This window comes from Thermobia domestica, chromosome 3 (assembly GCF_964235325.1).
Source record: "Thermobia domestica chromosome 3, izTheDome1.hap1.1, whole genome shotgun sequence".
In the NCBI taxonomy this organism is placed as follows: domain Eukaryota; kingdom Metazoa; phylum Arthropoda; class Insecta; order Zygentoma; family Lepismatidae; genus Thermobia; species Thermobia domestica.
Window position 1 is genome coordinate 218,182,526 of NC_137456.1, and position 15,508 is coordinate 218,198,033.

At 36.5% G+C, this 15,508-nt stretch overlaps 1 protein-coding gene across 1 annotated transcript in view; it reads left to right on the plus strand.

The window, feature by feature from the left end:
• Positions 1-7,610, plus strand: part of LOC145680967 (uncharacterized) — a 750,879-nt gene extending 743,269 nt beyond the window's left edge. Inside the window, exon 4 of the mRNA XM_081752183.1 lies at positions 5,841-7,610. Coding sequence (XP_081608309.1) covers positions 5,841-6,159 — 319 coding nt within the window. The 3' untranslated portion in view covers positions 6,160-7,610. The remainder of the gene's footprint in view (positions 1-5,840) is intronic.
• Positions 7,611-15,508: the final 7,898 nt, after the last annotated feature.

The window sequence follows — 15,508 nt, forward strand, 5'->3', positions numbered from 1 at the left end:
GTGTATTTTTACGTTATAATCTTTTATTCGGAGAACCAATCTTTTGTGTTAAAATATGACAATAAGAGACCAAGATTTTTGCATGTTGGATGTGTAATTTTAAGCAAGGTTGATTCATTCTTTTAAGGCTAGTTAAATGAGACTTTAATTTACACAGATCTGTAAATAGTATATTATGAAATTGACTGTTTTTTTTTTTAATTTGTACGTTTTATACCTTAATTTGAACCTTATAATTTTAATATATTAACCTCCTGACAAAGGCCTTAACCTGCTCTAATAGTCATTCTATATTATAAATTTTCTGGTCTGTTTAAAATGATAATATAATGGTTTTAACATAGTGTTGTTTTTGTGCTTATGAGCTGTTCATAGCACTTAAAATAAAGTTTTATTATTATTATTATTATTATTATTATTATTATTATTATTATTATTATTATTATTATTATTATTATTATTTTATTTCTTAAATTTAACCAAGTAGAGATTTAATTAAGCATGATTTTAACTTCGCCTACATGCGCACTTCAATATTCGCCCTCAAATAACAATGAAGACCAGCCATGATTTGCAATATTATTCTCTCACTAACTGTATTCTTCTGACATGTCTCTCAGCGATTGGTTTGGTATCTCAATCACTTCTTAGTAGAGTAGCTTACCCAGAGATCACTAATTAACATGGTATTTTAATTTTCATTATCTAACCTTTGGAATTGACAAACATCTGTTGGATATCTCAGTTCCACCAATCCAAAATTAATAACGTATATTCGATATTTTCGTAACATGGTATTAGTTGTTTGTATGGGTGATTAGCTTGGTTAGACTTATTTAAACACATTTTGTTTACACCGACTATTCCTTAACGTCGGACAGAAATACACTAGGTCTCATCGGGAATCAAATCCAGGACCGCTTGGCACGTGAATCACTTGGCACTAGAAGGCACATTAAAAAAAAAGAAGGTTCGGGTTTGTGAAGAAAATTGAGATTAGGTGTAACATTTAAAAATATATTTAAGAAAGGATACGGGCTAACGCACTAACCTTTCTCGCTCAAATTTCTTGCACTGAATCGTGCTAGGGTGCATCTATTACTGAAATATTTATTTGAGAAATACGAATAAACTAATGTATTTTGGAAACTCTTGTTCGAAGAAACTTTACGCCCAAAAGTAAAGTACCCATTGAGCATTGTCGTTAGAAATAGCTTATGCTATATATTAGAATTATTAAGAAACAAGTATTTTTGAACTATCAACAAAAGTGTATGAATAATTTCTTAGGCAATCGGCGAGAAAAGTCACCCTGAAGAATAAACTAACACTTGTGGATCTTTTCAGGACAAACGAGTTATGCCATGTTGTTAGTGTTTTCTTAAAACATTTATTTATGAAATACGAACGAAATCGTTTGCGTCGTTCTTACGCCTAAAAAGTGATATACCCGTTCTGGAGAGTTTCAGGAAGAAGGAATTATAGGTTAGGTTGTTTATGCAACGTTTATTTATGAAGTATGAAGAACATCTCCTTAGTTGTTTGTGAGGAGGCCATCACGAGAAACTTTTACCAAAAGTAAACTACACCATCTGTAATTTTAAGGATAAATAATTGATGGCATATTGTAAATTATTTATGAAATATTTCGGTATAAAGCATGAACCGAGTAGCTCGAGTCATTTTTAAACAAATCGTAGGGAGAAATTTCACCCTCAAACTAAATTACCTCTTACGGAGTTTATTTATTTTTTATTTTTTGAAATAAGCGAATTATTGAATTACTGAAACTACTGAAATGTTTATTAATAAAATATGAACACATTTGTCTCATTTATGTCTGAGAAAATTGACAAAAAATACCCCCTTGAGAAAACCACTCCTTTTTGGATTTTTCGGGACGAGTTATTTACATTGTTAGACTATTAATGAATACTATTTTTTTTTTTGCGAAATATGAATAACATTGCATTAGGTGGTAGTGTGGAAAATCATGTGGGAGAAAAGCTCACCATATGTATAAACTACCTCTTCTGAATGTTTACATAACAAGTGAGTTATTCCATATTGTTAGATTATTAGTGATACATTTATTAATGGAATCTGGTAAGAAAAATTGTGCGAAAAAGCGCATCCCGTATATTAAATTACACCTTTTATGTTTTTCAGAGCAATGATTCATACTACTGTGTAGTGTTCTTAAAATATTTATATAAAATCAACAAACTCGTTCCAGCTGTTTTTGAGAAAATTAAATCATTTTAAATTTTCATCCTTCAGTAAAAACTCATACTTCTATGTGTCGGAAGAACGTTCGAAACGATAAATATTATAAAAACCTTAGGTGTAGAATTTGATCCAGTGACATTGAACGGTTTGGCCTGTAGTTGAGTACATGTAAAAGCGTGACTAAGAGAGAGAGAGAGACAGATATCGAAAACCCACTTTTTCGATATACAGGCTCCATGAAACTTAAATACATTGAAATCTTACATCCGATTTTTTATCACTACCGCAATTCCTTCTTTCGTCGCTAGAATGGGAAAATGAATAGGCCTACAGTGGTACGTAAGGTGATAACCTGTCATCCCAAAAAATTTATTGACGTGATTAATATGTTGTCATCCTAGAAAAAATCTTATCCCTGTTCGTTGTATCTTTTTAATATCAGTTTTTCACGCTACTGTATACGATAGACGATTAGTATGATAATCGTTCATATCGATGCTATCCTTTGGAAGTATTCGTGTTCCACGCACCTGGACCTATATAATTTATTTGTGTGTGTGCTACCTTTACCTATAGACCACGAATTAACGTGGTATGTTATTATTCATTTTCTAACCTTTGGACTTGACAAGCATTCTTTATTCCTTACACTGACTAATGAATATGGTTGCACTTCTTGCACTTGTGCGGATGATTCATAACCAAATAAAAAGCATTCAATGATCCAAAAAGCAGAATAACCACATGATCAATAATTTAAGATTTGCTTTTTTTCTTTCGTGACAAGCTCTTTTATTTCTTTCATTGTAGCGGAACATGTTTTGTGCTCAGATTGGAAAGACTGCGTGTCGCGTATGTTTTTCCTGTTCCTAACTCACACAAACCCGAAGAGAGTTGAAGTAGATCTGCTGTGCGAAATCGGGAAGGAAGAAGTAAGCCAACTGAACAGACCATAAACTGAAAACAATCTAGGTTATCAATAGTACTCTAATCCTGACTAAATACGTCAATTAAAGGAAAATATCAATAAATTATTTCTTTGTTGTATTATTTCGAGTCTTATTAACATGAAAATAATATACTTTCAATAATGTTAAAAAAAAAAGAATGGGAAGGGATGGTATTCGATCTGGTATTTAAAAAGTATACGAACGCCTGGTCCGCCACTCTACTCAACATTTTTTTTTAAATTTGCCCCAACCGTGGTATTGTTCGCCAGTGGCACCTCATGTCCTTTCAGCGTATTCCATACACGACAGGAACACGAAGACAGAAATATCAAGGACGGTATAAATTACGAATTTGCTCTTCAGAGGGACTAGAACCTCCAGTGGATTGTGTCTCATGACCTGAAGCCTAACGACTGAGACCAGTCGTCACTCCACCTAACCACGTTGTATGTCCACATCTTTCTATTCTGTTCCAATTCTCAGGATTCGAGTTTCGATCCCTGTCACTCGTATACGACGCGGAATTCGACAACATGCAAGAGAACTTTTTGTCTTCGTTTGATGGTACAAACCACGTCTCGAAGTATGTGTACTTCTTTCTGTTCCATTGCAATTGTCACGATTTGATTGTCGATTTCAACTTAGCTCCCTGTCACTATGTGTGTTCCAGCATAACCCTGCAACGTCTGGAGCAATTGTATTCAAACTTGCTACTCATAACTTACTGCCTGGAAAAGAGTAGTGTCGGGATAAGACTCCCTAACATCCCAATTGCGAGTGAGAGGGAAAAACATAAAATGATTGAAAAGGATCGATATTAGTCTTGAATGCATAGTTTTCAGGGTCCCTTAAATAAATAGGGACACCCTAGATGCTATTCCATTCCGATTTAAGCTTTCATTTGCACCCGAGGGTGTAGTTTGACGTAGTGATATCAAAATAGCATAGACCGAGAATAGTTTGGAAACAGTTTCCAGCGTCGCTAAGTTAGTTGCTTGCAGTTCTGATGTCTTGAATGTCCAAGTTCAGTCCTCAGTGCTGGCAAGCCCTGCTAAGTCGAGGAGAATGAGGCGACATAACAATGTTAAGAAAGCGATCCATAGGAGTGTGAAATCCATAGTTTTCGATGTCGTTTAATTATAGGGTGACACTGCAGGTGGCATTTAAATTCATCATCCATAAGCACCCTGAAAGGGGTGTGAAATTATAAAATGTAAAACTAACTGAAAATGAGCGATTATACTGTCGAATCTATAGCTTCCGGTGTTCCTAAGTTTATTGATAGCAATTCCGTTTGATTTTAAATTTAACCTTCAGTAATGGTAAGACCCCTAGCACTTTGGGAGAGTGGAAGGGAGTAACATATAAAATAACCGATAGTAGTGTCAAGTCCACAGTTGTCGATGTTGCTGAGATTAATAATTGAATCTTGATAGCGTTGAAAACCAAATTCTCTCCCTTTCAATATGGGAGAAAGAAAAGGTGAAAAATAAAATATGTCAAATGATATGACAAACTCAATGCAATGAAAAGCAAAGAATAGTTTCGGGAACACGGGCAGGGGCACAGATTGCACGCAGCTGTTGTATGGCTGGAAGGTAAATACTTAAAGCCACAAGCAATATGCCACCTATCTTGTAGTGTGAATATTCTTACTCTTGACTGAGATCAATATTGCCAAACATATTTTTCGATGGAAAATATCAACTATATACGAGCGTATTAACATCAACGCACGGAATCCGACACTCTACTTCCTTTTATATGTACAGGATTATACGCTATCAATGTTATAACTTATATGTTTCATTCTCTGTGGTAAGAAAATAACTGTGATAAGGACCCCGGTCTGATGATGTTAGTTAGAACGATCTGTCATCTGGAGGTGGGATACGTTCTCAAATATTTAAATATTTAAATATAGGACGTGTTATGTAGGTGCACTACGCAACCAGTTACAAGAGAACAAGCTCCGCAGTAGGAATGGCATACGGGCATATACTTTTAAGTACTCACCAAGTCCCTCTATAAATATTGTTGCGTAAATACCGCAGCATTCTGAAACATATATATTTGGATAGGGCATATAGTAGTTCCTAAGTGAAATCTTGACCCGACTACGGTAGGTCCCATGGTATTGGAGGTTCATTCTTTTATGGTTTCAGCAAGCTATAGCTCCGAGAGGAAGCAATTGTGCACCCAAGTTGGTGTGTGCTTTTTGTCTTACTTTGGTATCAGGGATCACCTCCCAAACGTTGTCGGTGTTGTTTAGAAACAAACTTTGTATATTCTTGTCTATAATTTGCTACTGAAAACATTTGTTATTTTTTTTTGGGGGGGGGGGTTGTGCATCAATATCTTGTTTATCAATATTTCATTAAGAACATTTATATGTAATATTGTGCATATTGTGCATCACGTACTGTACATGTCGTTATGTATTTTTTAACGTTTGGAGCTTGTGATTCATATATTCATTGTGATTTGTTAGTAATTAATTCATCATATTAAACTGAAAAATCGGAAAAATGTCACAATAATTGAAAAAAGTTTTATTCATTTAAATATTTTATGTATTGGTGTAAATAAGACTTTGAATCTTGTAACAGCTGGAACAATAATTATACACTGACTTACTTGTATCTATTATTATCTTTAAAGGTGTGATCTGTCCCTGAAGAAGCTGTTTGCTAGAGAACTACGTTCATCTTACAATAAAATTGGCCCTGGAACCATATATTTTGTTCCTGATGGAGATAGGCTTCAGTTGTGGTACATCTCAGTTACGGAAGTGAAGACAATTCTCTTCAATGCATCTATCGAAAAGTTAAGTAAAGTGTTAACTTTAGACGACTGTTATGTGTGGTTTCAATGCTATATGGATAATTGCATTATTTCTCGTGACGTATACCTTAAAATGGGCACTAAATCAGATGCAAATGAGACAGAAAACTTTCTTAGCAATTACATCAAACCTTAGTTTTTAACTTCATCCTGATGCTTCATTTCTTGTTCTGTAAATATTTCTTAAATTCGGGGAGATATTTTGCACTGTTATAAATTAGTTTTTCTTCAAAAACGCCTGTAGTATTTATTTGATAAAACTTTTGAATGTCAATTACATTTATTTCATACTCATACTGTATGAGATGAATAGGATAGAGGTTGATTCATCTGTATTGAGCCGAATTTGAATGTACCACTTACTTGGAAAATGTGTTTCCAACACCAGTTGTGTTCGATCTGTAGGCCATCTCTGCTGACTGTTGCCTTCCGTTAGATTTTTCATTCCTGTAGATTGTGTTGTAATTGAGCTATATATTTCATCCCCCTCCTCTTTACACACTTTCTAAATGCCAGAAGCTGTGAGAATTCGACGATGTGATAAGTGCCGCTTGAAGACTCCGAAAGTACAATGATCCTAGCATCTGAACTCCTGACAGGAGTGTCAAAGACAGTTGCCGAAATTCCAGTTTCCTGTTTCATACGGCGATAGAATTCCAGCGATCTTTTCGCCATATAACTGGATGCCTTCTCTTGGTGCAGTTTAATCAGGTTCAATCCATACAATGCTGGTGTACCATGCTGGTACATTTCAGTCAGGGCATGAGCCTGGTAGTACGCAGCATTGATTTGCAGGTACACTCAACCTTTCGAAAATGCAGTGTGTCCCTGTACGTGAAACTGACCCCAATCATGAATCCTTTTGGAAAACTCTCTGTACACTGACGGAAGAACGTGCTTCCGCCCTTCGCGTCAACGGGCCTGATTGTAATGGCACGAACTTTACGACAGTCTTTGAGCACTCATCAAGGGTAACAAACTTCCATCGATCACCCACGAGATGACGTTCATTCAGCATCCTGCAATTCATTTTTTGCTTAGGCACATGACACGGTTTCAGGCATGCAGATTTCTCTTAAAAACGAGCTGCTCGCCAAGGACTCTGAGCCGTATATTTATGTATAATACATTCCAAGTGGCACGAAAATTACGCCTTAGACATATTTCTACGATGTGTGATGCCGTCGGAAAGGCCAGAATGAATCCCTACCAGAAATTTTAGTTTCGGCGGCTTCAGACTACACTCAACCACGCTGCTCTAGTGTGACTAACGAGATACTGTTGCTTGCCTGTGGCAATCTCACGCCGATGAGTGGCAATGCGCGATACAGTTGCACATTGACTTCGACTCAATATAGATGGAGCAACTTCTGTCTGATTATTTATTCCGAAGTACGTTTATACGAATTAAGAGTAATTTCAAAACTTCGTTCTGTGTAACTTAATTCCCAATTTGTAAGAATATTGGTTAGAATATGCCAATTCTTGTATTAATTACTTTATTTCAGAATGAAAGCTCTACTTTCTTTCTGAGTGTATACACAAGATTGATAATAAAAGCTATGCGAATTATCTTCCAAAGGATAATTGTTTCTTTTATGTATATGTTCCATTTTGTGTGTTGATTTCGTTCTTTTTTTTTTAAAAAAAAAATAGTTATAATTAAAAAATATATAGCTGGAAAACTAGTATATCTGAAACAATTTAACTAAATAAAGGAACGATTATATACACATTGCACATTATGATTTTTTGGTTTTCCCCAATGTTTTCTCATTTTATATCTTCAAGAATTTCAACAACTTTACTCATAATTTTGTGCATTGAAAATTTACGAAAAACTGTTTACGGAAACTTCAGAATTCTTGGAACTTTCCAGGATATGTCATAATATGCCCTCCAATCAACAAAATTATAGAGAATAGGCAGTATATAAATAAGACAATATGAGAGAGCCCTTACTCTCGATTTGTTATCAAACTACGCATAGAGCAATATTTCTTTCATTTCGAACACTTGCCATTTCATTGGGTTTATAAGAATTATTAACAGAGCTTTCGTCATCTAGGGCATTGTTATTGTATACTTGTGGGTACTTATTATGGGAGTGAGGCACCCGCTGGTAGTAGAAATCTGATATAATACCTTAAGGTGACATTTGTGCCAGAGGTCATTTTGTAAACCATCGCCGTTTATGTCGTAAAAAGTTTTTGTTATATCATGTAATGTTACTAACATCTGTCTCAACCACCGGCGCACGACCAACCTCATAGGACCATAACATTTTACTTTAAATTTTTTGGTTTTGTCACGTGACCTAACAGGGATAGCATACTGGTAAAATAGTTTAGAAAGACTTAGTGCTGAGTTTACCCTTAGAGTAGTTTAACGTATACTTTGAAAGGAATGGAATAAAGAACTGTGCTTCTAAAATTTGACTTCTGTATTAGAATTAATTGTATTCTAAATTAAATATTTGAAGTACATATTGGAAAGGTACGTATTTAATACGCTATCTTTAAATATTTAGATCTCGAGTGGGGCGAATGTGTGATCATATTTTTGAAATTGTATGGGTGCAAGGAACCCCTATGGTGGATTTTTACGGAACTCACGATAATGATGCACGTTTCATATAGCTTTGATATGGAAAAAGACCACTAGAATTAGTACATGTGGGCGAAAGAGACACTGGTGTGATTGCCAGTGGTAGTCTATGGTTCGGATCGTATTAAGTACTAGGTGCACGTCTTATTTAATCTTGATGTAAAACGGACGTCAAGGTAAACACTGAATATATGTGTGTGGAAAACCCTCCTGATCGTGTAGTTCTGATCATATGTTCAGTTTTAAGTACTTCTTTCATAGAGTATTGTTGTTGAAAAGGGTATTAAGGTGAAAGATGAAATATGTGTGTGTATGTAGTACGCGGGAGAACCTAGGTTCGATTTCCAGTGAGAACATATATGGATCGGATTTCACGTTCTTGTAGGTGCACGCGTCATATAGTCTTGTTACTGAGAAGAGACACTAAATTTAACTTACTTTTATGCCCCCAGGATTGGTTGATAGATGCATGTAGGAGAGATAGGCCAGTAATTATATTATCTTGTATTGTTGATGTATTCACGATGTAGAAAAAATGTTGACTCGTTGATTGCGTTTTAGTTCCTCCACAACTAAAGTAAAACAACAACGAGAAAAGAGATTGAATACGAGTCTTGTTGGCGTGCCAATTGTTGCTGAGTGTGATTACACTAATCTTGTGGCAAATCTAAATTTGTAGTGACGTAAGCACTGGCCCACTCACAATAAGAAGGAAAGAATTGTATCCATGCGCGCGTAGAGCTAAGAGCCAGTGTGTGAAGCGATGCGTAGGAGTAGACGCAGAGCTTCCGATTGACGATCACATAGCAGCCAGTCACGTTTAAGGATCAGTTAATAAACAGTAGAACAGAAACAGCAGAACTAAACAACAGCAAACAGAAGGAAAAATATTTTAGAAGTCAAACACACATGTATCGTGACGGACATAAATCATTGATCAGATAATGGGTGATATCAATAAAAATAAGTAACTACTCCTGAGAAGTCCTGCTCGAGAATCGGAGTAACTACACCTGGAGTAATCTCCTCCCTCAATTTTGTATCAATAAAACAAGCCACTACTCAGGTCTAGTCTGCTCCAGATTTATGAACGTTTTCTCGCGCTTCCTCTGCACGTAGCACTGAGTCGTATCAATAAAAGAAGTAGTTATTCATTTCTCCCTTCCGTCGCGTGGTCATTTCGTTGTTTTTAACTTATGGCGTAATATCCTAAACGCCATGGAAGGGACAAGTAGCAACGACAGTTTCAATTAAAATGCATTTGTGGATATTATAAAAGTTCCAGTGGTACTTTCAAAGTCACAGTTACCAGAAAGTAAACGAAGGAAAGCCGAAGCTTTGAAGGCAATTACAGTGAAATGCAACGAAATATCAAATACATCTACAAATGAGACACAAATCCAAAAGAGAATCTTATCCGAGCGAGCATTAAGAAAAAAAAAAAAACTAATTTGAAAAAGAAAACGGGAAATAAGAAAGTAATACTGAAACCACGGGAATGAACTTCTTGGAACTGATGGATGTTGATTGGAATCCAGCAATATCAAGATTAGCACGACAAGTGCATATCACGTGTTGTCCAAGGTCTTTGTAGATTGTTTGGCTTTAAGAACGAAATCAGACACTTGGTCCTTTTGTTTCCTTTTTTAAATAGTCCAGCCAGTCACGTCATAAAGCACATCCATCTGATTGCGTTTTCCACACCATACATGTCCCCTTTCACCTTGGCATAAAAAAATATATATTCTCATGTATACACCCTTCCTATCAGCGTTGAGTTGAGTTGGTTTTGAGTTTAATGTCCTTTTCAGTAGCGAGGCTATATAAGACGAGACCCACTGAGTAACTTGGAATCCGAAGCATATGAACTCCAGCCGGGAATCGAACGCGGGTCTCTCATACCAAAGGCATGTACGCTATCCGCTTAGCCACGAAGGAGCTCTTCCTATTAGCGTATTCGTCTCCAAAATACTAGGTTTCTTTATTGCCACGTGTTTCTAGTCAAGTGTTCCGATAGCACCCGGAAATGTATATTGTTCTTGCCACTCTGCCTTTGCTGTTTGAATATTACGCACACCTCCGGAAACAATCAATTTTCAGATTTCGCAATAATCGCATCCATTACACTTGTAGTAGTCATAGACACAGTACTTTGAGCTACAACAGAATCCCCTGACATTCAATTCAGACCTGGAATCCCGGATCACTCACGTAAAGCAAGAAAACCCGCATCTTTTCGTCATTACGTAGTGCACCACCCCAAATTTCCGTTGATTCTCCTAAAAAAATGTTGTGCTAACTACTTTACATTTTCTTTCATGAACCTATGTTTTTTGTAATCTCCATTTGCAACATTTCTATGCAATTTATAAGTTTTACTACATAGCAAAACAATCATATACTCTGCCATATTTCGCACGGAGTCACCTATTTAGCTTGCTCCACAAATTTGGAGAAGTTACTAGCATCACAGAAGAGTCTTGATTTTTATTGATATCAAACGCGGAGTAGTTATTCGGCTCGAGAATAGAGGTGTGGTTACTTCAAAAGGGCGGGGCTTCTCCGAGGTCAGCCGAGACGACTAGTGCTCAGTTCTCTTTTTATTGATACCAATGCGAGTAACTACTTCAAAATTGGGCGTAATGAGTAACTTCTCCGTTTTATTGATATCACCCAATGACAACTGCTTTGAAACAAATGCAGAGTATGAAAATTAAATATATAATATCTGTAGTTTCGTGTGGAGAAGCAAACTTCTGAACTAAAGGTTTAAGAACAATTCAAATTAATAATATAAACTTTGCCCAAGATTATTCACATATATCATAAAAGAAATACGAAAGACGTTTTAAAACGAATAAATATAACATACAACTTTGAAAGCGGAGGCATAGAAACCTAACATAACCAAACTAAAGACAAATCATCGTGGTTCGTGGACGTAGTGATCGTGGTTCAGTGGTCAAGGCGCCTGACCAGTAATCTGTAGGTTCTTGGATCGAATCCACATCGGGCAGTTGTTTTTTACTTTAGGACTTCTGATAGCAATTGATCGGCGATGATACAGGTTTTATTATATTCAGATTTTTGAGTACTCGGATGTTTCAATACTTAAACTATCAAATCTTCAGCAATAGTAATAATAATAATAAGAAGAAGAAGAAAAAGAATAATAATTATTATCTCGTTACGAAACGAATGTTCAAGCCGCTATCCTAAGACTACTCTGTTAACTAAGAGTCAAGAAACACTCGTGTATGTAGCAAATTGCGCACGTTTACGATTCCAATATTTTATTAACGATGAAACACTGATCCCGGTCATGATAAAATACTAGAGTCCAGAGAATTCAAATTTATTTTTTTAAACAAAGAGATAGAAGCACGCAAGAACATGAAGGAGAAAGTGGTCTTAAGAGTATTTCGAATCCTCAACTGGAATGTGGTATCTCAGACCACTTTTTCTGATTCACCGAACTTATCTCTATTATACTCGGTTATTCTCGTTTTACAATTATTTCAAGTAACATTGAACGGCAGGGACACAAACATAGATACACTGAGGATATTTAATAATCCAAAGGTTCTCCCAGCGGGAATCGAAACTGACACCCCGCCGACTGAACTATGTGATAGGTGGGGTACCTGATTGGTTCCAAAGGCAAGTAAGCTTGAGACCGACAACATCGTGCTCGTTTGGTTCCTCGGGACACCCCACTTTCTCATTCCACCATTTCGTCCATCATAATGCACTTGTTTCAATCATAGTCTTCCTCAAGCTAACAGGCATAATCGTGGGACATTAAACGCAAACTTTTCATTTTCAAGCTGTTAACCCAAACCAATGCGAACCGAAAAACAGTTGTATTTTCTATTTCTCATTAAAGTACTTTCACAAAAAAAAATATATGGAGAAAAAATATGGGGAATCGTAATTCCAATCAAAAGTGAAACAGCAGACTCATTATACTTTAACCTAAAACGAAACAATTACATATCGTTTGGAACTTTTCTAAAATATTTACGAATATTCTGAAAAGTTTCAATATTGTGTCTGTTTTCAAACAAAACTTAACCAAATTACGGTTCGTTTTCTGAAATAAACGGACACATTCTCTTTCAAGCTTCAACAGAACCCCACACAGTTAACTGATAGTTGGAACACGTCTAGTACCTAGATTGTAGTAGATGTTACCATTGTCTCGGGAAATCAACTGCCATTATGTAGTTCAAATTTGGATATAAAACCCTATAGTCCGCTCTTTCCGCCCCCATATATATATATATATATATATATATATATATATATATATATATATATATATATATATATATATATATATATATATATATATATATATACAAAGTGAGTCAATTTAAGTGTTACAAGTCAATATCTCGCGAACTATACATCAAATAACAAAAATGTTATGAGTCAATATATAATACAGAGAGGCCTAAAAATGAGTCAGACACGAGGTTTTCCCGCCCCCCATTTTGGGGAGAAAGGGTGTACGTAAAATTTTCAAATGGGAACATAGGTCGAGTGATACCTTGTTCGAATGAGTTTTAAATTGAACAATTTTTGTAGGAAACAATTTTTGGAATGGGGCACGTTTTCAAGGCGACCACAAAATTGTTCTGTGTTAGATAAAGTTTCCAGTACTTATAAATCAGAAACTTCTTAGTAGAAAAAGATGAAACAGAAAACGAGATGAGAACCCCATAGGCAACGTGAATAGTGTTGACGCGGTGTCCCCAGGGAGACCCATCATGGGGCTCCGGGACCAACTTAAAAGTTTCAAATGGGAATATAGGTCGAGTGATACCTTGTTTGATAGATTGTGGAAAACCAAACAACTTAGTACAAAATTTGGTTTGATTACGGGCAATCCTGTTTTGAAATGGCTGCTGTAAATGGTTCCTGATTCAGATACAAAGCACAGTATTCAAACTGAGTGTTACAAACCAATATCCAGCGAACTATACATCAAATAAGAAATATGTTAAGAGTCAATGTACAATACAGACAGGCATAAAATGGGTCAAACACGAGGACCTAATTTTGTACTAAGCTGATTGATATTTCACGATCTATCAAACAAGGTTTCACTGTTTAAAAATTACACGTACACCCCTCTTTCCAAAATTGAGGGGGAGGAATCTTCTGTTTAACCCATCTTTTAGGCCTGTCTCTCGTGTACATTGACTCTTAACATATTTCTTATTTGATGCATAGTTTGCTGGATATTGGCTTGTAACACTCAGTTTGAACACGGCGCTTTGTATCCGAATGGGGAACAATTTTCAGCGGCCATTTTGAAACAGGATTGCCCGAAATCAAACCAAATTTTGTACTAAGTTGTTTGGTTTTCCACCATCTATCAAACAAGGTATCATTCGACCTATATTCCATTTAACACTTTCAAGTTGGTCCCGGGGCCCCATGGTGGTGTCCCTGGGGACACCGCGACAACACTATACCACGTTGCCTATGGGGTTCCAAACTTCGTTTTTTGTTTTTCTGTTTCTATTCAGAAGTTTCTGATTTATAAGTACTGGAAATTTTATCTGATACAGGACCATTTTGGGCGCCATCTTGAAAACGGTGCACCATATCAAAAATTGTTTTCTACAAAAATTGTTCAATTTTCCAAGTTCTTTCGAACGAGGATTCACTCGACCATTGTTCCCATTTGAAAATTTCACGTACAACCCTCCCCCAAAATGGGTGGAGGGTTGTACCTCGTGTTTGACTCATTTTTTTGGCCTTTCTGTATTGTGTATTGTAAGGTTCCGCATGTATACACGCCATGTAAAACACGTGTGAACTACACGTGGTAATAGTAAATAAAAACAAGCAGACGACGGTCCCGAAGAAGAGTCGCCCACCATCGCCAACAGTCGAAAGGACAAGGACCACCGAAGGAAGCCGACACTACAAGATAAAAGGGAGCTGCACACCTCGACCAGCATCAATCTCCACAAGTTGATCAAACCACCTAAAGCCCTAAGGTGCCCGGCCATTCGGTTACCCTACCCTCTCACGACGCTTGGTCAATTGAGACACCTAATCCTAAAACCCTAAGACGCACGGTCATTGAGTTACTTCTCTCTCTCACGACGCCCTGTCACCGAGGGAGACACCTAAACGCACAAGACTTAACTCCTCACAAGACGCCTGGTCAAAGAGAGTTACCTAATCACAAAGCCCTGGTCATTGGGTTCCTTCCATACTCTAACCTAGAAGCATTTAAAGGAAACTACTATTGTATCATACTTCTGTTTTAGAGGAACTTTTTATAATAAAAAGGTGATGGGAAAGTCCAAATTCCGAGTACTATTATTGCTCTACCCGAGAAATTTTACATGGTAGATGCGTCGGCGTCTATTAACAGACATTAAAAGGACTTTCCTACGGGACGCTGTTTTTATTAGCGAAAAAACAGACTTAGAACTTTTATTATTAATATTACTAAAGCAGGATTATATAAAGACTGTATCCGTATTGTCATTACTCTTAACGGTAGATTGACTCGTTTTAGGCTGGCAGGTATTTATGCCGACAACTAGATCTGGGAAAAATACATATAAAGAAGGTGATAATAATATGGCAGAACAAGGCTCCCGTATACCTATTAATATTCCTAATTTAACTAGATATTCTGGACACAGTACAGACGACCCGGATCGATTTTTTATGTTGTTCGTTGGCTTTACTCCAGGCATGGACCCCCGAAAAGAAGAAATAAATTCTTCCAATGTATCTGCAGGACGTAGCTCTCAACTTTGTTTTACAATTACAAAATCTGAACCAATTTGACACCCTAATTTACGATCAACTTAAAATCAATTTCTCTGTCCCGCCCAAATTTACCA